This window comes from Mixophyes fleayi, chromosome 6, assembly GCF_038048845.1.
Source record: "Mixophyes fleayi isolate aMixFle1 chromosome 6, aMixFle1.hap1, whole genome shotgun sequence".
In the NCBI taxonomy this organism is placed as follows: Eukaryota; Metazoa; Chordata; class Amphibia; order Anura; family Limnodynastidae; genus Mixophyes; species Mixophyes fleayi.
The window spans coordinates 12,131,517-12,153,424 of NC_134407.1; the positions used below are offsets into that span (position 1 = coordinate 12,131,517).

Below are 21,908 nucleotides of genomic sequence, written 5' to 3' on the forward strand. Positions count from 1 at the left end.
CTGGGACTTTTAGTTCTACAACAGCCGGAGCATCACAGGTTGCCTGCCTTATGATGTAAAAAGGTTATTAATTACCAAACCATTTACATTGGTCTTTGTGAGGTGATCGCTCTTAAATGGCGTTTAATATCCTCAGAATTTCCAATACATTGCACCTTATAACCATTACAAATGACACGTTATGTCCAGAACACGTGCACAATTCTGCTTTTCCGTTACATTTGTTATTCCAATTTGAGTCTTGTGAAATATCTGTACATGTAATGTTAGATAAAAAAAAAATGTATTCAGTGATCATTAGATTTATTTTATTATTACAAAAATTGTACATATGAATAATATACATAATTGGGTAACAGTGATATCTCAGCACATTCTTTATGAAACAAAGAACTTCAGACATTACCGCTTGTTACATCGCGTTTTATGCAGCAAAACCTGCACCGGTACCGTTAGTGATTAGGCTGTGGCTGCCTCATGTTACAGAACCTACAGACCCTGTAGTGCAGGCCTGTCCAACCTGCGGCCCTCCAGATGTTGTGAAACTACAAGTCCCAGCATGCCCTTCCAGCTATCAACAGGTTGTCTACTGGCAAAGCATGCTGGGGATTGTAGTTTTACAACACCTGGAGGGCCGCAGGTTGGACAGGCCTGCTGTAGTGTATCTCTGTTAGTCCATCCTCCGAAGCTGAGCTTAGTAGAGCAATTATCTGCTACTCCCACCCGTACACTAGTTCCTGGAGCTGGGACTAGCGGAGCATTTATCCGTTGCTGGTGCTCTCCTGCGGAGAGATTTTAAGTAACATCCAAGAGTTTTTGTGTCGCAGATAGAAATAATTTCTCAGATACATTGTCTGATATACGGTTGGCAAATCATCCATCAAATGTGGTGCTATGTTCTGTACGCTACAGAAACGGACGTACCCCCACCGTAAAGTATGGTTAGTTATTGTCTACATTACATCCTGTAACCGAATACAGATGTGGAAACAATTGGGATATTAACTATAGGATTATATATGTATAGAGGACTTATTTGTTTGAGGCCCATCCGACTACTTATAGGAAACTATTCCTACTAATTGTGTTACTCTGTCCTAGGAGAACTAGGACCTGCGACGGTCCTAACAGTGTGGTTAGAGCAGTCATGTTACATCTTAGTCTTGAATCATTTCACATCTATGGATAATAGTAATTGTACCCCACAGCCTATAAACTAAATGGCAGGTGGTTGTGTTATAGTCCACCAGTCACCTACACACGGTGCAGGGAGCCGTACTGTAAGCTGAACCAATAGTCATGAGACTGACATCCCTGGTGCGTGTTGAATTAACTGGCTGCACTTTAAACCCCCTTATAAATAGTTGCATTTTAAGGTTAAGATCTCAGAAGATTCATCTTGCAGATATTCAATCCCTGTGATTACATGTACTAGAAAGGAGACAAAGTATTGCCTCCAGTTATAACGACCGGATGGCTGGATATAGTACATTACTGCTGGGTAACGGGGAGTAAACAAGACGCACACTTGGGGGAAAATGCCCTTTACACTCCAACCTTCATCCGAGAGGTAGAGCATTGGGATTGATGCACGATCTCTGCACCGATAACAAAACAGTATCTGGCTCCTTTTCCACAATGGTAATTAAATAAGATTAATATACTTCTTACAAACAGATCTAGTTTGTTACTTCATCCCTGTACCAGCCAATGGAGTGAAAGTTCAAGTCCAATGCGGGAGAATCCCCAATCTATCCGGCCAGGGACAAATACATTACAGTTCAATTCGAGAAGTCCCTGTGCACTGTCGCGGCACGACGTTCCCGGTGCATGGTGGGAGATCTCCCAGCATGCACTCGCAGAGCAACGGGTCAGACGGTAGTCATTGCGCAGTAGTGGTGTTAGGAGGAAACGCTGCCTGTAAAGCGGCCAGATCGCGGGCATCTGCTGCAGTATACAGGTTGCTTTGTCCCAGCATGGATAGCGCCATCCGCAGGGTGCTCCAGATATTGTCAGACATGGCTCCCCCAGGGCCACCACTCTGTTGCTGCATGCTGAGAGCCTCTAGAAAGTGTTCCACCGCCTCCCTGCAGCACACACAAGGGAAGAGACGTGAAAAGTGATAAGAAAAGTGCAAAAGATTAATTTGTACGGTTGTTCTAAGACTCTGCATTCCCCCTCGTACCTGTGCGCCCCCAGATTGATGCAGGCGATGCCCAAGTTGTACCGTGAGCGTATAAACCCTGGCTGTAACTGCAGCGCCCGTCTGTAAGCCTCCACGGCCGCCTCGCTGTCGCTGCCGTTGGCGAGAGTGGCTCCCAGCTTATTCCACAGTAAATAGTCCTGCAAAGGACAACACAGAAGGGGGGAGGGAATTTTATACAGACTTCGTGCCAAGAGTATTATGGTGAAGCCCCCCAGGTAGCACCAGTCATCATGTCACCGAGGGGTCCTACCCTGCCACCACCCCACTCACATCTGGTTTTTGGCTCAGCGCGGCAGTGAAGCAGTCCACAGCTTTCTGATACTCCCCGCTCAGGTTGAAGAGGACACCGAGTCCACACTGAACATCAGGATCCACTTGAGAGGGGTCCAGGCGGACAGCAGACAGGAACAGCTCCCGCACCTCTGAGAACAGGGAGCTTAATGCACAAGGAGAAAGGTCATTAGTGAAGAGGACGACCATATTCCAGAGTGAATGTTAAGACTGCTTATCATCATGTCTCCGGTATTAAGTCGTATCTGCTGCCTACACAAAGATGTAACGATTCTGTTGGCCAAACCACTAGTTAGCCTACTTATTCACTAACAGCCAGTGCTATCACCGAGCCGTGAAGCAACTACCGCCTGTCTCACTGATGCTACTAGTTCCGTAGGGAATCGATGGGCGGCATTTGCACAAATGTTGTTTCAGCCCCTAAAATAACTGCATCTGCTGAATAGTTAACAGGTAGACTTTAAAAAGGAAATAATCAGTTATTTTAATGTTCATAGTCTGAAGTACCGAGGGAATAAGGGCTATAACAGACTGGGGATCAGGAAACCATTGACTTTTGGAAAATTATTGGAACTGACAATGACGTAGATGGGGCTGCCAGCACTATTAAAACAAAATGTATATGACAAATGGGATAATGATTATGTCAGGATACAACAGCTGTGAGACATGCAGAATTAGGAGGGCTGGGGGTCTGCATATAGCTTCTTGGATTGGACAAGACCACTGCGTAGGTTCACGATTTCCTTCAGCTATCCCATTGATCTACAAGAGACCACTCTACACTCACTCAGACAGCAACGTGCCCAGAGACCGTTTCCTAGAAGCGTCCGCTCCGGTGTCTTCCGCTTTAACCAGGTGACTGTATTTGGGGTTGTGCCTGAGCCACTCCCGAAGCGTCTCGCACGCCTGCTGCTGAAGGCATTCATTGGTGAAACTAACCGCCAGAGCCATCAGCGCGTTCAGGTTGTCCGGCTTCAGCTCAAGGCACCTTAGAGAGAGAGAGAGAAAGAGAAATCCACACGGTAAGAAGAGTCACCACAGAAAGATAGCGCCAATAAATAATCATGTGACAGGAAGTGACCTCACCTCCGAAGAGCACTGATCGCTGCCAGTTCCTGCTCATTTTCTGCCTGAGTGGTGCCCAAATACTGCCAGGCCTATGGAAGAGACACAGCAAAAATAAGGAGGGTGTCATGATGATCTCTGTGTGTTGTGGAACAGTGTCAGAGATAAACCAGACAATTCCAGTTTGCTTTTGTTGACAATTCAAAAAATATTGCCAGAAAATTGTGCACGTGCAATTATATGAGGCGCAGTTAACGTCAGCAGCAGACATAGTCTGAGTGATCATTTAATGTCCTTATACATAGTTAGTAAACCATTACTCTCAATATGCAGCATAATACACTGACACTTTATAAAGAAACAATAACTATAGCAACCTTGCAATAATTTAAGAAGAAAATCTAGTTATAGGAACTAAGTTTTGAATCAAAACATATAATACATAATAAATGCATTTCATCTCCATTATAACAACTTACAATATGCTGCTATTAGGGAAAATAAAGACAGTTCTCTAAAGACCGTAAAGGAAAGAGGAATCGGGTGGATCCATCGTAAATTGAAGTTATCAAAAGATACATCAATCACGCTTTTACCTCCATGTGCTTGGGGTCTCTCTGCACTGCGGTCTCAAACAGTCTCACCGCACTAGGGAGGTCTCCTTCTCTAAGGCGTTTCATGCCCTCCTCAAATGGTTGAGCATCTTCCAGGAAGGGATTGTCGGTCTCAAACACGTATCCCTAAGAAAAGAGAGCAAGCGAGATCTCTGTGTAAGACAGGGATACGACGTGGAGCTAAGACATTATAGGCCTGACGCATTAAGGCATACCCTCACTGTTATATCGACTACGTGCATACGCCCCTTCCCTGCCCATGAAATCGTAGGCTGTAGTAAGGGTCCTTTGTGCTCGAAGATAAATTGCACGTTGCTGTTTTCACTGGCATCTAGCTCGGTTACGAGCATGTGCAGAGCGATTTAACGTTTCCACCTCCTAAGCAGGGTACTTGAACCCCCACCGACCTGTCTCCGAGGGGTAAAACATAACCCACAATCTATGCTCCCACACTGCTAAAGGAGAAAGCAGGATCATAGAATGGAAACCATCAGGTCAACACAAATGCTTCACCTTGTCAAAGGATTTGGAGGACAGGTCCTGGAAGTCGGAGAGCCACGGATGTGCTTCTGCATCCCTCTTGGCCATCTCCTCCCACTCTTCCTGCAGCTTGTCCCAGAAATCAACATCTGCCTATAGGAAGAAATAAAAAGTCAAAGAACCGCTGTTCCCTTAAAGCGGCTGCTGTAAAACTTGTCTCACTTTTGTGGTTTATATTTTTTATTTCTTTCCAATAAGGTTACATTTGTATTTAGGTGGGGTCTCTTGTAGAAGGAGAGGTCCAAAACAGAGTCTCTAATTGAAAGTCTTGGGGTATATTTACTAAACTGGGTTTGAGTCTTGTTATCATTTAGTGCATTCTATAAAATGACAGCTAGAATCTGATTGGTTGCTATAGGCAACATCTCCACTTTTTCAAACCCGCAGTTTAGTAAATCTAGCCCTTAGAGTTTCCTTGTTGGATCTCTGATTCATCAGACAGACAGAGCCGAAAGTCAACGTAGTCCACAGTGTGTCTCCATGGTAACAAGTGTTACTAAAGAGTGCTGGATATTCTCACGTCTGCCAAATGTGTGTCTTTCAACTGCTGATTTCAGGTAAAAGTTCAAAGTATTAGGCATCATTCCAGTAATATGTGGTAACCAGCATAAATGATTTAAATTAGCCAAAAAATAAATATTTTTTAAATGACGTTACCCTTTAATGACTCAGTCTCTTACCTCTACTGCGGCTTTTGCGGTTTCAAAGTCTTTATCCATGGGGTTAAACTGATCAACCCACTGTTCCGCCACCGCCTGCAAGAGAGACGGGTTACCAGACTGTCAGTGGTGGCAACGAGAGGCAGTTTGCCAGTATAATAGTCACACAAGACTATAATAGTCGAGAGAGAGAGAGAGAGATCGAGAGAGAGATCGAGAGAGAGAGATCGAGAGAGATCGAGAGAGATCGAGAGAGATCGAGAGAGATCGAGAGAGATCGAGAGAGATCGAGAGAGATCGAGAGAGATCGAGAGAGAGAGAGAGACCAATCCTTGTCTTTGCTCTTGAGAGCATTAGAAGACTGTTCACAAAGCCTCCCTGCAGCACAGTGTACAGTATAAATGAAAGCCACCATTAAATGTCAGAGACATCTGTGAAAGGGACTAGAAGATGAATTATAGGGAAAATACCCTAAGAAAAAAGTTGAGTTTATTTTCATTTATTGATACTTTTGCTCTTACTTTCACTAAGACCGGTGCCATTTAGGTGTGGAATTAATAATTCCAGCTAGTTTTGGAACTACTAGTCCCTAAATGCCTTGTAAGACTTTTTGGGAATTCTAGTTCAACAAAAGCTGTGTAGCCGGATTTTCAGGAAAATTGTAGAAAAGTTATAAGTTATATGGTGTTACAAGTGAGTGGGTTAGGAAGATCAAACCCTTTGTTTAATTCCGCAACAAATGCCATACAGAAGTGATGTGACATAACGTGTGGTTATAATACACAGAGTTATTAGAGGGGACAGATCAGAGGATAGGTCTGTGTTAGATCTCACTAGTTCTCGTCTTCCTCACCCCCCCCCCCCAGCCCGGGTCACTACCTGCTCTTGTATAAACTGATCTGACCACTGCTCTGCCTGCGAGACGGTCTGCGAGGGAGCTCCTGGAGTCTGTGATAGAGACAGCTCCCCATCGCCTATCTTCCTCACAAACTGTAAGAACTAACAGAGAAAGAGACATGGAGGCAGTGAGATCCACACATGAATAAAGCCGGATGCAAATACAAGACAGGGATTTGGAAGAGAGGGTGTATGAAACAATGAGATTTCCACAATAGGAGTCCCCCATCCGAGAGGCCAGTGGTTTAGTGTAGAAGTAGGGGCAAGTGCAGGATTTCAAAGAAAGGGGGGATCCCAAGTGTCAAAGGAGTAGTAGGATAGAAACATTGACAAATACAGGATTTTCATGGATGCCATTACATCCTTACTTCTAGTTAAAATGTCACATCACATATTTGATACATGCAGAGCACACATGTGATAGACACTCAAGTTTGGTAAATATATTGTGACCTGGGAATAGACTACACCAGGGTTTCCCAAACCCAGTCCTCAGGGCTCCCCAACAATGCAGGTTTTCCATATCTCCTTGCTGGAGAGCAGGTGTATTCATTACTGACTGACACATTATAACAGATCCACAGGTGGTATAATTATGTCACATATGATCCGGAAAACCTGCACTGTTGGGGAGCCCTGAGGACTGGGTTTGGGAATCCCTGGACTACACATTTCATTGTTCAATTAATAAGCTGCTTGAATGACAGGTCTCTGCATTGCCACCACATGGCCCCAACTAGTACTGCATCCCTTTAAAAAAAAAACACAAAACACAACTTTCTTACATCTTTCAGAGAACATTTTTTGACTTGGGGGATTCCAGGCTGCTGTTATCCCATCTAACATACCAGAGATAAGGCTGCTTTACTTATATATGTCATTGGATGGGGAGAGTGCACATTTTATGAAAAAAACAAAAAACGAAAACAACAAAAAATGTGAAAATATACACAAACAACAACTGTACCTGGCTGTTGGTTAGTTTGGGGTCAGTCACTTGGGACAGGAGAGATTTGGCCTCTCTCTGCAAGTTTTCATCTGGGCGGTATTCCTCACACCTAAATAGAGAGGAAAAATTAGGTGGAACGGAAGGTGTAAGGTTGGAGAAAACACATACATAACCCACAGAATTACCCCTTACCATTTCTCTGCCATTGCTCCCTCAGTCTCCCCCAACCACAGCTTTTCCTCAGACTGCTGCAGGTACTCCTCCGCCCAGCGAGATGGCGAGGACAGGGGGTCTGTGAAACAAGAGAGAGAATTATCAACTAAAAGTGTTTGTTGTCCCTATGATCCATAATCCTTATAATGCATTGGTCACCTATACATGTGCAAAAGACGAACATTTTGTAGGAACATGGACCTAATGAATATTAGTCACAAAGTCCCTTGGTGACGTAATTTGTGAATAACCATCGGCCAACAAGATGGCTGACCCATCGTGTGATAGGCTGACCCATCGTGTGATAGGCTCCCTCCTACAAACTGCACTGTTTTTCTCAGAGACCTGTTTTATTATTCTCTCTAACATTCGTCCAGGATAGTAACGCCGTCATGTATATTTTCAGATACATATGTAGGACGTGTATAAGTGAATGTAGATAGATAAATTCGCCTTGGGGCAGGAGGCTCTCCATACAGACAGACAGCCGTTTCTGGTCATCCAGAGGGCAATATGTCATTTTGAAAGCTTGATTGTTCAAACCTTTTATTTTCCAATAGAGACTCTATTACCGACCAGCATAAGACCAAAGCGAGAGTGTAGCACTCATCATTTATGTAGACCATTGGTTTGTTGGCACACTGGTTAGCATTGCTGCCTCTCAGCACTGGGGTCATGAGTTCGATTCTAACCAGGGCCATATCTGTGTGGAGTTTGTATGTTCTACCAGTGTTTACATGGGTTTTCTCCGGGTGCTCCCATTTCCTACCTCGCTCCAAAAACACACTGGTAGGTTAGTGGGCTGCTGAGTAGCCAAAGGAACCCTTGTATGTATCTGTGTGTTAGGGGATTTAGACTGTAAGCTCCAATGGGACAGGGACTGACGTAAGCGAGTTCTCTGCACAGCGCTGCAAAATTAGTGGTGCTTTATAAATAAAATGATAATATACAAAACTCCTATAAATATTTTACAATTATACTGTATTTACCGGATGGCCCTAGATATTATTGTCCTATGTGGGGCTATCTTGTAGAACAGTAATTAATGGAGGCAGAATGTAACAAGGAATCGTCTCCTCTTCCCTGTAAACAGAAAACTTTGCCTTTAAGGAACCTCGTGTGTTTTGTGTTAGTCTGTGGGGCCTCCCTGTATAGTTAGACATGTTCCACTATTACACTGTTTACATTCCTGTTAGCTATTTCTGTAGCTATCTTGGTAGTTTACACTATGAATGCCTAGAGATGTAATCCACACTACAGTTACACTAATAAACCAGCTCTAGTATTCAGGCTCATAATTATGGCCTTAACTGACATCTGCACAGTTATCATATAATACAGGCCTGGCCAACCTATGGCTGTCCTGGGGTTGGGAAACTACAAATCCCAGCATGCTTTGCCAGCAGATCGACAGCCGGAAAAGGTATGCTGGGACTTGTAGTTTCATAACACAAGGAGAACAGCAGGTTGGTCTGAATAATGCATTGCTTTAATGGCAGCCTCTATAGGATTTGAATTAAAATAGATCTCTAGTTACTATAGGCTACTTTTATATTAAAGGAGACGTTATTTCAATTTATTATTCCCTGTGAGAATAGGAAATACGACTTGTTACCAGTTATTAAGCAGGATTGCGTATGATACTCTGAAGTTGAAGTGGTAATCCAAGATTAAACCTTAATAGCCACTAATAAGTTTCAAACAATAATAAAGATATAGGGGTAGATATATCAAGCCTTCTAAAAAGGATCAGATTCTATCTATTATTCTCTTGAATGTACTAGATAAATTAGAGCTGGAATCTGATTGGTTGATATAGGCAGCACCTCCATTTTTACTTAGAAGCAATAGTAAATCTTTTAATCATTATCACAATTTACACACATTTATTTTTTAATATTTTGCAAAGGTTTAATGCACAGGATTACAGTCGACCATTATTTTAAAGATATAAATAAATAAAGATTATAAATTGTGTTGTTCGTTCAGTCTGTATATCTTCACTGTGACTGTAACAAATTAGATGGTAAAAGCACCACGAGAGCGCTCTGTCCTCTTTATTGTAAATAGTTTACTCTGTGGTAATATCATGAGCCTGGGCCTGGCCAACCTGTGGCTCTCCAGGTGTTGTGAAACTACAAGCCCCAGCATACTTTGCCAGTAGATCGCCAGTCAATAGCTGGCAGGGCATGCTGGGACTTGTAGTTTCGCCTTACCCGGAGAGCCACAGGTTGGCCATGCCTGCAGGAGACTCTCGGCAAGGTCACCAGAAGGTCACCGGAAGTTAGTTAGCGGTAGGATATCAGCTCACCATGTTGTTGAGGCAATATCTCACCTGCCTGCTCAGTGAACTCTCGAGTCCAGTCCTCCTCTTCTACAGTCTCTGGTTCTTGTACAAGAAACTCGTCGGTCCAGTGCTCAGACAGAGCCAGATCTGCAACGCCAGGAGCTTGGGAAAGAGCAAGAAAAATGAAGAGGTAAATTGAGGTGGAGAGGACTAAGCCTACAGAGTGTGGAAGTCAAATAATTAGATAAAGTGAATCGAATTGATTAATATTGTTTTACTGTGCAATTGCAATCAGTACGCCACGTGTTATGACGCAATGGCACTGATAAATAACGCACACATACATTTACACTCACATATTCATTATGGAAATAGTTCATCTTAATAAAGTTCCAACACACAGTCATTTGTAATCGAATGTAATAGATTTAATAGTTTAATATAATAATGTTAAATGCACTTTAGTGAGATCCAAGGTTCAGGACACAGGGAACATATCACGTTTGGTATCATTCTAATCCCCTATTTATCCTCAGAGATCCGTTCCTATCGAGATCACACCTTGCGTATGCAAGTTATGGATAATAGGGAATTAATGATCATATATGGTATTGTGTGTGTAATGCAAATAGACCAGTTTGAAACAGCTTTTCGGTGGGAAGATTAGTTTGCAGCTGTTGGAGAGGTGACCCCCACCCTTGGAGGGTATCGTTTGAACTGACCTGTGACCTGCATTATACCAGAATGTCCTGAAGCCTGAACAAATAGAAACATGCCAAGTCATCTCTAATGTTTTTAATGTAACATAAACTGTATATAAACTGAGCTCTGGGACTATCATACAGTCTTCTTGACCACAGACTTCAGGAGTGGATGACTGTATGCTGGATCCAGAGCGCCTGCGTATGTAATCGGCTGTACTTATTTTACTAAACTGTTATTCTTTGCATATTGCTATTAAATCTAATTGTGCATTGGAACCACACAAATCGCAGCGGACAATATTTATTGGTAAGCTATAACTTTAATAAGAATTTGGCGCAGTATTGGGAGGAATAGGTACAGTATGCAATCAGACACACTGGGTTGGACAGACCCTATGGAAGAGGAGATGAAAGAGATCACAAAGACATCGAGAAACTGCTCTGATCTAATGGTCAACAGTTTCGGAGGAAGAGAGTGAGAGTTCCAGAAGAAACAGCGGATAAGACATAGCCACCCACTCCCAAGAGTATCTGCGTTTTCTGCAATAGTTTTCTCACCTCGTAAGGGCTGTGGGCGGAAACTGCTTTGTTCGATCTGTTGCATCTCTGCCAGGAGACCATCCATCTTAAACGTGTGTGGAGCTCGAGTGTGCAGAGAATGGGCCCGAGAGTGGAGGAACTCTGAGACAAGCTGAAGACACCGGGGAAGTGAGATTTTAAGGAAAAGTGCCAAGGCAAAGCTTAAGCAGATTCATCACACAACACACACACAACAGACGCAGTCATATTGTGGACTCAATCGATCTTCATGAGAATAGAACTACAATATCATTCCTGCAAGATGTCACTAGTTCTTAATGACCGGATAGGTTGCATATTAGTTGAGACCACAAAATTGCTGCCCCCATTGAGCATTGGTGACTAGTCAACTTTTAAGGAATTATTTCACTTAACAACGTGTGGGTGGTGACTCTCTATATCAGTGGAGAGATAACCGTTATTTTGGCATGCACATTATAATTTACTGACATATTTCTAGCGGAAGCTTTCTACAACACATGTACAGACACTACATCCCTGTATATTCCTTGTACACATGTTGGCCACAATTCTGCAGAAGAGCATTGCATTTTAATCTATATGACCAAGTATACCATATGAAAGGAGACAATTTATGACAGTAACACTCTCACCTCATCTTCTGTAGCTTCTCCGAGTGGCTTTGAGATCTGATAAAAGATAAATATTGATTAAGCAGGTTACATACAGTTTCATTATGTGCCGTGAATATTGCATTACACAGAAAGGACCTCTGACACATGGGTTAGTTGGAGGGTAATTATTAAAAATAGTACACAGGTAATGTGTTCTGCTTAGGAGTAAAACATATCCTTGTTTTATTTTTTAAAAGTCGTACTGTGCAATTGTTATTACGATTAAGAACATGGAAACTAGAAGTGACAAATGCTCAAAAAATGTGAAAGATCCTGAAACCCAGGAATGTTTGTACGTCATGAAATACAGGTCCAGTACTGCGGGGTGAGACTCACATATATGATCAGGTTGTTTCTGTGAGGTTATACTGAGATATAACTTTCCCAGTTTGGCTAGTAAACAGCAGACACATGCAAATGCAACATGGCTCCATTGCAAACATTATGTGCACAGTATCTGCAGGCAGGCAGCTAAGCTCATTGCAATGCAGCAGGCATGTTGTATATTATCCAACACTTTCACAATCAGGGCCATCTTTTCCATTGGGCACGATGGGCAGCTGCCCGGGGGCCCCACAGGCCCCCTTGCCCACGGGCAAGGGGGCTCCATAGGCACGGCTCTTAATGAGAATAAATAATCCTGCAAAAGAAAAAAACCTGCAAAAAAAACCTTCAAGGGTCACTGAGCAAGTACATCTATCTATGTCTATATATCTATATCTATATCTATATCTGTATACATCTATCTCTATATCTAGGGGCCCCTGTGCCCATAATGTTGTTAAGATGGCCCTGTTCACAATAAGTTATGTGACAGCACACACAGTGCACACTATGCATCAGCAAATCACCTGCACAGAGGTGCATGGAACACAATGCCCATTGTCCATAACATGTCACTGGTAATTCAACATTAACATCTGTATAAGGAAGAGGCATTCTAGCTCTCCTGGCATGCTGGGACTTGCAGTTTCACAACTACTAGCAGGCCACACACACACACACATCTGCAGTTGGTTGTTACTACTTCTAGTTCAGGAAGCACAAATACACATTTACATGCACACAGCAAAAATCGGGACAGTTGACCCGGAAGGAGGGACAGTGACACTTACAGCAGAGGCTCCTGGGGGCCAGGCGACGTGGGGCAATCCCTCCTCTCGCAGACCCTTGTCCTGGGTGAAGTGACCAGTAAGTTTCATGAGTGGGTTGGCCCCTCCACACTCCGTGTCCACCAGTCCACGCATCGCCATGGTAACCGTCTGCAACATACAGGACAGACATGAGGAGCCCCCCAGACGTCATGATACCCCCCCAATATCTCTCCCACAGGATGTGTCACCTCCTACCTGGTGCACTATGTCCTCTCAGCGTCTGTCTAATGTCCCTCAGGCTGTGATCCTGGATGTCTCTCCCCCTGTGCCCGTCTCACTGGCTGTCTCTTCTCGCCATAGATCTCTGTCTCTTCCTGTCTGTCTCGCAGTCAGAGTGCAGAGAGGGGGGGTGTAAAAGGTACAGAGATCGGAGGGGAGTATAGAGGGGAGAGACTGCTGGTCAGAGGGAGGAGAGGAGAGAGACTGCCAGTCACAATATGGAGGGAGGAGAGAGACTGCCAGTCACAATATGGAGGGAGGAGATTAGAATGCCAGTCACAATATGGAGGGAGGAGAGAGACTGTCTGTGACACTGTGGACGGGAGGAGAGACACCGACAGTCATACACTGGAGGGAGGAGGGAGACTGCCAGTCACAATATGGAGGGAGGAGGGAGACTGCTAGTCACAATATGGAGGGAGGATGGCGGAGGGCGACTGCCAGTCATACACTGGAGGCAGGCGATAGACTGCCAGTCACAATATTGAGGGAGGAGGGAGACTGCCAGTCATAGACTGGAGGGAGGAGAGGGACTTCTGAAGGCAGTGTGGAGGGAGGAGAGAGATGTCAGTCAGAGTGGAGAGGGAGAATTTAAGAGAGACATCTCCCCCTTACAGTATTATCATTAATAACAAGTGGTGTCAGAGGCTTCTATAATGATATATTTCACAGCCATAAGAAACACATATAAAAGAAACAGTATAGCTGCTTCTGTATATAAAATATTTAAATTACCTACATTAACATAACACTTATATTAAGCATTATAAGAGGCTCAATGAAACTTGATCAAGGCAAAAAGTGAGTAAGTATATATAGTATATGACATAGTTATTATTATCTTTCATTTATAATGGAGACAAAGTATCAGAATGGAGTAAGAGAATGTAATATGACACGATATCCTTCTATCATATCAGTCCTGTAATGTAAGTAAGTGACTTGGATAAAGATTCCATCTGCAAATACCCACCTTTGTTTTTATCACAAGGCTTTGTATATTCAGAAGATACCAGTGGATTCTTTATTACTGAAGACTAGAATGCTCAGCACTTTCTGGAAAGTGGCGCAAAAGCGAAAAAAGACACATTTTACATTTATTTACTAAAAAAGTGGGGCGAACAATTGAACAGACAAGATTGTCCCTTCTGAGTAACTGAAGTTCTCCCTATAAGAATAGTACCCCATTTTTATAGGTTGACTTTACACAATTATTCTCCTGATACAGGTTATACTACTACCACTTTTTCACAAAAAAAAAAAAGATAAGGAGGACATCCCATTTAGGAATCATTCCATGTTTCCCATGCAAACAGTTCTTCCTCTGCTCAGTCACTCTGTCAGTCTCTACATTGGTTGCCTGTTTTTCACCGAAACCAGTATAAAATACTTCTACTAACATACAAGGCTGTCAACAAAACTGTACCCACATACATCTCCTCACTTGTCTCAAAATATCTCCCAACTCGGCACCTCTGCTCTACACAAGATCTGCGTCTTTCATCCACTCTCATCACATCCTCCCATTCCCAGTTACAGGACTTTTTTCGGACTGCACCCACTCTGTGGAATTCTCTCCCTCACACAATAAGACTTTCCTCTGGTCTTCAAACCTTCATTTATTCTCTGAAAACCCACTTCTTCAGACAAGCTTATAATATTCCTCAACCACCCTCTTAACCTCCCTAGGTTACCCTAATATCACACTTTACACAATCCACACAAGATAGTATAGTTTGTAAGCTTGCGAGCTCTTACCTCTCTGTATTACCCAGTATTGTTTTATTACTGTGTTTGTCCCCAAGTGCTACAGAAAGTAAGTGATGATGATATCAAATAATTACCTTTCTTAACCAAGACTGGAATGTGCATTAGTTTCCAAGAGGTGGCGCAATGGATTCATATTTGTCATTTAGTTACCAAATTAAACTTGGGACAAAGAGTTGAAAAACGGATTGTCATACCTTTCTGACTAGCTGCCGGGGTCCCGACAAGAATGGTTCCCTGTTTGTTTAGGTTGGCTTAGTGTAAATGGGTGCTAGAGATACAAATATGCACCTAATACTTACATTAACATAAATGTGTTTTATTTGACTGGTGGTCATGAGTGATCAACACACAATACATGAATGAGGGGACTCTCCTCTTCCCCTGTTAGAATTTTCAACAGGTAATTTGGAACACCTATTATCTGTATGCCAAGGAGAACCTGATTGGTGGGACAGCTGCATAAATTTCCAAAGCGTTATCTAAATGCCAGTAATTTTCTTCTATTGTTGTAAATGCCACATTTATTCTTTCTTAATAACAAAACATTTTCCACTTGTCCTATGGTAGTCTTCTGTCTCCATTCTCACCTACTGGACCCCTTCCACCAGTTTGACTAAGTCACAGTGGTTCGCTGGCCTCTACTTCACCTCCCAGTTGTTTTTGGTTTTTATGAACTTTCGTCAGTTAGCGGATGAGCTTCCCTAATTTCCCCTGCGGATCTGACTGTTAAAAACTTCAAATTTGTCACTTGACAGATTTTTTTTTTAACATTTATTAATCTTATTTTCTGACGAAAAAACACAGATTTAAAAATGAGGTTTAAATAAACAATATTTAAAATTATTTTGTATGTTCTGAATAAGTTACTTTAGTGTCCTGCTGCTTCTCCTCCGTTTTAGTTTGTCTTACACTCTCTTAAGAATATCTTCCTTTGTGTGGAAAATGAACCCTTTGCTTTTTCAATCTGAGCGGATTTCCCACCCCGGACTACGGAGCCGGCTGACCATTGTATTCAGCGTTTCCTCCAACAGCCGCGTGGGTGAAATACATATTTTGTTTACAATATCTTGAAATAACTACATCTCTATTCCGCAGGGTATTTGTTCTCACTAAGGGCCGTTTACCTCTTTCTACGCCATCATTCACAGATCTGCTGACTCTGGTATTAGTAGTTACTGTCTTAAGCTGCTCCCTTTACATTCAACCACCACATTCTGCAATAACTGATTGACCAATCGCCTGCTCTTCCTCCTGGTTAGTCCTTAGTTACACCGGGTGGTCCTAGAAGCTCATATTCATACCATACCTGTGCGGCAATGGTGTAAACAAACACACAGAAGTGACTAGTGATACACAGTGGGCACTAATTCTTCATATTCAAATAGTCGATTAATATTTTTTATTTATCTTTCTTAAAATGTATCCGTTGTTTCCAGTGAAGCTTTGTCCGAGGTATCTACTGAATGGTTCACATCAAGTGGTCAGTACAGATCAGAAGGGGATTGATATGAGGATCGTGCTATCTGCGAGCTGGGGTGGTTAGCACCTTGACGTAAGCTGCTCGTAACAGAGAGTGTGTTCCCCTATAGGATGGTAGTAGAAATCAGTATCGCACTAGGTAAGTACTGAGTGTCTCTAATGCCAACTGAGCAGGTTAGTACAGCACTATGGTAATTACTGAGTGTTTCTCCTGCTACCTGATCTGGTTAGTACAGCACTATGGTAGTTACTGGTTAGTTAGTGCAACCCTTTAGTGTAAGAGGGTAGTAACTAAGCATACCCCCTGTAGGCTTGGCTGGATAGTGCAATTCTGGAGAGCGAGGGGGTAGTTTTTGGATTATGGCCCCTGGAGATTATGCTTGTGAGTGCTTTAAATTGGTTTGCAGATCTGATTACCAAGTCTGACCCCCTACATGCTTGGCTAATTAGTGCAGAAGCAGAACCATAGTGTAAGAGGCTTGTTATTGAGTGCGCCCCCAAGAGTCTAGGCTTGTTAGTGCAGCACTGTGGTATAAATATATAGGAATATAGCTATTTAGTGAGCTGTACTTTGGGGGGGGGGCTAGTTGCTGAGCGTGTCCCCCTGCATGGTCAGCTGACCAGCACGGCGCTCACAAACACCTTTGAGCTTCTTGTCGCACATCTCATCATTCCATTTAGAGACAGGAGACAGAGTAACGCAGTCTTCATTGCCGTCATTATCTGGCTGATCCCTGCCCCAGAACCTGCAGAGACATTAACAGGGGACAGAGGTCACAAGTATCATCTATGGAATCTCCACAATGAATCTATGATACGGTGCATGCTGTTTGTCCAATCGTAACCTCTCAAATCTGTCCAGGCACTGAGAGTCTGCAGCAAACATCTGTAAATCAGGGTAATGCTGTAGATTTTATTAAGAATGGAAAGCCAAACCTCTCTATGAGGCACACATATAGTGCTTCGTGAATGACACCCTATGAAAGAATTCCCACATATTTGAATTTATTGCGGACAGAGTGAAGGCGATATATGTATACCTTACAGTGAACTGCAAGTGTGAAGAGACTGTAAAGTCGTTTGTTCTGCCTGTACAATGTTACAGGAATACGATATCCCTGTTTTCTAGCGCAGTTTCTTACCTAGTGGTAGAATCATACGGCGTTCCATCCACCCAACGCCAGTATCCTTCTCTAAGATGATCTGAGAGGCCTATCCAGGTCGTCTCTTTCACCGTATCCTCCAGGAAATTCTGAAGGAGAGAAGCAGAAGTAGTGAGCGGCTATGTCATATGATATAGATTTGCGATCAGCAGTGCTGAGCACCACCCCTGATAACTGCCACCCAGGAACAGAGGTGCAGGTGAGCCAGGTGTTCCTGGGGGGAGCAGTCGAGCCACATGGGGTGTGCCGCATACCTTTCAGAAGGGTCTCTCCCAGACCCCCTCTAATACCCTTGAATTAACATGCCACTGGTGCGCACTTCAATTCAAGGGAGTGGAGGTGCCAACTGTCGGGACCACTGGGCAGTTCGGTCATAACTGGACTGTCCAATCTAAATCGAGACAGGAGGTATGATGTAGGGTCCCAATGGTGAGATAATACCAGACGGGGAGAGACCCTGATACAAGTGAGAAGAGAACTGAGCAGAGTAATAACCCCAGGATAAGAGAGCGTCAACTCTGGGCTCTCCGTGTAAAGAGACGTCATTGAGGAACGTGCAACTATTTATGAAAAAACAAAAACATTTTTGTTTTTGCTGATAAAACTGCTCATTTGTTGCTTCGCCCAGTATATTAATGGCATTACTGTTGGTGATAGTTTCCCCCCACGCTTTTAAATGGGGGAGCCTATTTATTTATTTAAGTATGTGCGTGGTCCCTGTTCTGATAGCGCCATCTGAGGGTGGCATTACCAGAAGAATAAAGCATTTTATTTAATGCAGTACTGTTTACTTTAAGTAAAAAAAAATAGCATAAACACAATCCCTATATTATATATAATGTGCTTATACATTTATTTTGCTTTTTAAATATTTTAACTTTTTTTTTAATCTGTCCACAAAGAAAGAAACCTGCCCAACAAAGCGCTAAGTTTTTTTAATCACTCAGATTCTAGTTGTAATTTCGTAGAATGTACTAAATAAATGATAACTAGAATGTGATTGGTTGCTATAGGCAACATCTCCACTTTTCCAAACCTGCAGCTTGATAAATTCCCCCCTGGGACTTCCCCAGCAAAGCTGTGTCTCCCCGGCTCTAATATGATCAGCCCTTCAAGCTGGAAATTGATGACATCACCATAATTTGACGGCAACCCCAATGTGGAAGCGGTGTTTCAGCTTAAGGGAACACCGCGCTCGGATCGAACACTCTGTCTGGCAGGTGGCCGGGAATTGGATCTGGCGGTTATCGGTCACAGCGCTGGAAGCAGCGGATGTCAGGTGCCGCCTCGTTCTAGCTGTAGTGTCAGTAAGCTGTGGAAATTTTTGGGGCCCCTTTTACAGCCACATAAGGCGGCAGAGCCACACCAGGTTAGTGACTCCTCCCACTATATAGGCACCCCTCCCCCACCCCGTTGGGGCCCCTGTATACAAGTGGCGATATACACAAGGTCTGGGTAATTGGGAAGGTCGACGTAATGTAATATATAATGGATAAGATGTATATAGAGAGACCCTAGAGCCCCCACCTGTTCATTCTCATCATTAACCACAGCCAGGAAGCCCCCCTGTATTCTGCACCAGGACAAACTCTCCTCCCAACTCTGTGTGTCTTCTGACTGCAGGTAGCAGGACAGCTCGAAGGTTGTCCAACTGGATGGGCAGAGAGGACACAGAATTGCTGTAAATGAAATAAAATATTTGTGAGACTCAATGCAGGTATAATGGAGGTATTCTTGGTAAGATCAGTAAGTGACATTTATGACAATTGCAGTCTCCTCATACACTTAGTTTTGCGCTAATGTGCCCAGTTTTATGGGTAACTCCCAACCCCGCTGCTATCTCCCTTCTTAACCCACCTACCAATGTTATTCATCACGACCCCAATCACCACCTCGGTTACCCAGTAGAAGCAGCAGGAGGAATCTGTCCCTGCATCTGATCACATGATGCGGTAGCTCCCAATCACTGATAAGCTGGAAACGTGGTGAAGAGGAGGTCACTGCAGAACTCTGATCCCAGCCTATCAGGGAGCTGCCGCAACATATGATCCGATGCACGGTCTACTGGGGGTAAATGTATGAAGCTCCGATTTCTGCAAGTCTACGGAAATCAGCGAATTTGCAGGGAAAATTTAAAGCGGCAATGGCTTGTAAAGGCAAGTTGCCTTTACAAGCCATCGCCGCTTTAAATTTCCCCTGCAAAGTCGACGATTTCCGGCAACTTGTAGAAATCGGAGCTTCATACATTTAGCCCCTGTAATCACCGCTTTTACTGTGATAGAGAATCACTACTCATCTGCTTTTAAACTGTTACACACCCCTTCCCATGTGTCCACCAATGAGGAGGAGGGGAGAAGTGTGTCACAATTGCAAGATATTGAGTTCTGGCTCTGCCAGATCCACATTGCTGTTCATGCCTGCAATACCATGTTTCACCACTGTGAGGTTTTGTGGTGCTGTTGTGCAGCCTGCTCTAAAACGTGTTGCTTTAAGATTGTTCTTCAGTTTAGTAAAAAGTGTTTTACAGTCTGCATAGCACAGCTCCTGGTCTCCATGTCCTGCTTGTATGAATGAGCACATACACAGAAGCCCCTTGAAACCTAAGAGGCATTTTGGCAGGCCCAGCGCTCCCATTAGGCAAGGTTAGGCAGTTGGTCTTGGGAGTAGGGGATAATGGCCCTTCCTCTGCCTGAGGTTCTACATCACATTTTTGCAGGGTTTTTTTGTGTTTTTTTCCGCATTTTTTAATGCAATATTGGGTTTTTTGAGAGCACAGATCTCAGACTTTCAATAAAAACAATATATGTATATATACCAGGCGTGTTCCCTTTGTGTATCAGTTACACACTGCAGTCACTGTGTATATATAACAGGTATATTGCTGCTTAGTATATGTATAAATTATTAGTTATACTGCATGTGGTCCAGCTGGTGAGAGCATGTAACTATCCCTTACGGTCAGTGGACAGACAGTCCTTCAGGAGGGAGCTGGTCCTGGGAATAAGGACGTTCCTCTCTCTCAAGTGTTTGTACTCTTCCTGGAGGACGCTGAAGTTGCTGTGCAGGTCCAGACGATGGCGCTCTATTATCTTTAGGTCTTTTTGTTGTTGGGTCTCATTGTACAGCAGTTGGGGCAGCAGAACGCCCTGCAGTGAGAGATATTCTTGCAGTAAGGACGACAGGTTTGTTTGCAGAGAGAAACCATATTCCCGCACCGTCTCCAGCTCATCCAACCAGCGACTGCTGTTCAGTCGAAGAGTCTCCGCCTCCTCCTGACCTCTGCGCAGACGAGAGTTCACCTGCAGATCTGAGACAGCAGAACTTGTGTGTCCACTAATCTTAAAATATCACCTTGTATATCTATAAATACTATTAACAGTCACAATATGTAACAGTTTAATACCATTTTTATGTATCAAAGGTGCAAATCTGGCTAAAACTACAGTAACCAATCAGCAATAATCTTTCATCTGTCATATGCAGCTCTAAGTGTATCTGGTTGCCAATCACTGGTCTAGTGCAAGTTATACAATGAAAGCAAGTGTCTGATTGGTTAGTATGGGTTTAAGGCTCATTCTCACCTTTGAACAATGTTAGCATATAAGCCTCAATATCAAATCATTAACTAGATCTACCTCTCAATCTTTGATTACCAAGCGTACTAATTTATACTTGGATGAGGACGTCACCAATACAGACTAAATTCAGAATACAACTGGCCAACCTATTCTTTAAAGGAGACCAGGATCACGTGCCAAGGATTACTATATCTTTATCAAATCAGTAACTAGCTGAGATGTCACTAGTATGTAGTACCCTCAAAAAGTCTGTAGGTGGCGCCATGTACATTATTATTTTTGGAAGTATTATGAGAGCTCTGAGTCCACTGTACCATGACTTGGGAATCTAAGTAAGCTTTCACTGCTGCTTCCTCCTCCGATATCCACTCTTCACTCTATTCTGATAGTGTTAAAAAATACATCTAGAAAAGGCCCTAGTTCAGAGTTGTACTGAACAGCTGGTTCTCAATGCAGCCCTCCTGAAGAGGATTTTTCTTTATCAGAATAATCTTGGAAGCCTTTGAATTTCCAGATGTCTGAGCCCATATCTCCCATGCATTGACAACATGTGCACGGACTGCTGGGCAACTGGCCATGCACCAAAATCCATTCAGCTCAGGGCGTGACTAGCAGACAGACTTATTGTGAATGTACATTAGCGCAAATAACCGTGGTATAAAGCAGACAGACTGCAGAGCTAATGAATGGAGTGTCTGTCCAGCTAGTATTAATGCTTCCCGCTGAGAGTATAGATCCATTGCAGGAGTACTATTTTGGGAACATTTCACCTTTGAAACTGCTGTCGGTGCTATTATAATCTGCAGCTGGTGTATAGAGCCAGGATGATATTTACAGGGAATTGCAGGATTGAATACTATATAAAGTGTGCCAGTAAGCTTGGCTTTGGTCATGCCTGGTTAA

General features: G+C 43.3%; 1 protein-coding gene across 4 annotated transcripts; it reads right to left on the reverse strand.

Moving 5' to 3' along the window:
* Positions 1-286: 286 nt before the first annotated feature.
* PEX5 (peroxisomal biogenesis factor 5) lies at positions 287-17,519 on the reverse strand. 4 transcript variants are annotated; one of them, XM_075215787.1, is made up of 17 exons: positions 17,407-17,519; positions 16,907-17,010; positions 12,758-12,904; positions 11,622-11,657; positions 10,987-11,119; positions 9,773-9,886; positions 7,417-7,516; positions 7,243-7,333; positions 6,258-6,377; positions 5,400-5,474; positions 4,693-4,812; positions 4,162-4,305; positions 3,587-3,657; positions 3,288-3,488; positions 2,477-2,642; positions 2,186-2,343; positions 287-2,087 (listed from the first exon to the last, which is right to left on the reverse strand). In XM_075215787.1, the coding sequence occupies exons 1-17, from the start codon at positions 17,432-17,434 to the stop codon at positions 1,883-1,885; spliced, it is 2,013 nt and encodes a 670-aa protein (XP_075071888.1). In that variant the 5' UTR covers positions 17,435-17,519; the 3' UTR covers positions 287-1,882. The 4 variants fall into 4 exon arrangements, with proteins under 4 accessions (XP_075071888.1, XP_075071890.1, XP_075071891.1 ...); XM_075215789.1 differs by lacking the exon at positions 6,258-6,377; XM_075215790.1 differs by lacking the exons at positions 16,907-17,010; positions 17,407-17,519 and adding an exon at positions 12,995-13,429 and having other exon boundaries at positions 12,758-12,906.
* Positions 17,520-21,908: the final 4,389 nt, after the last annotated feature.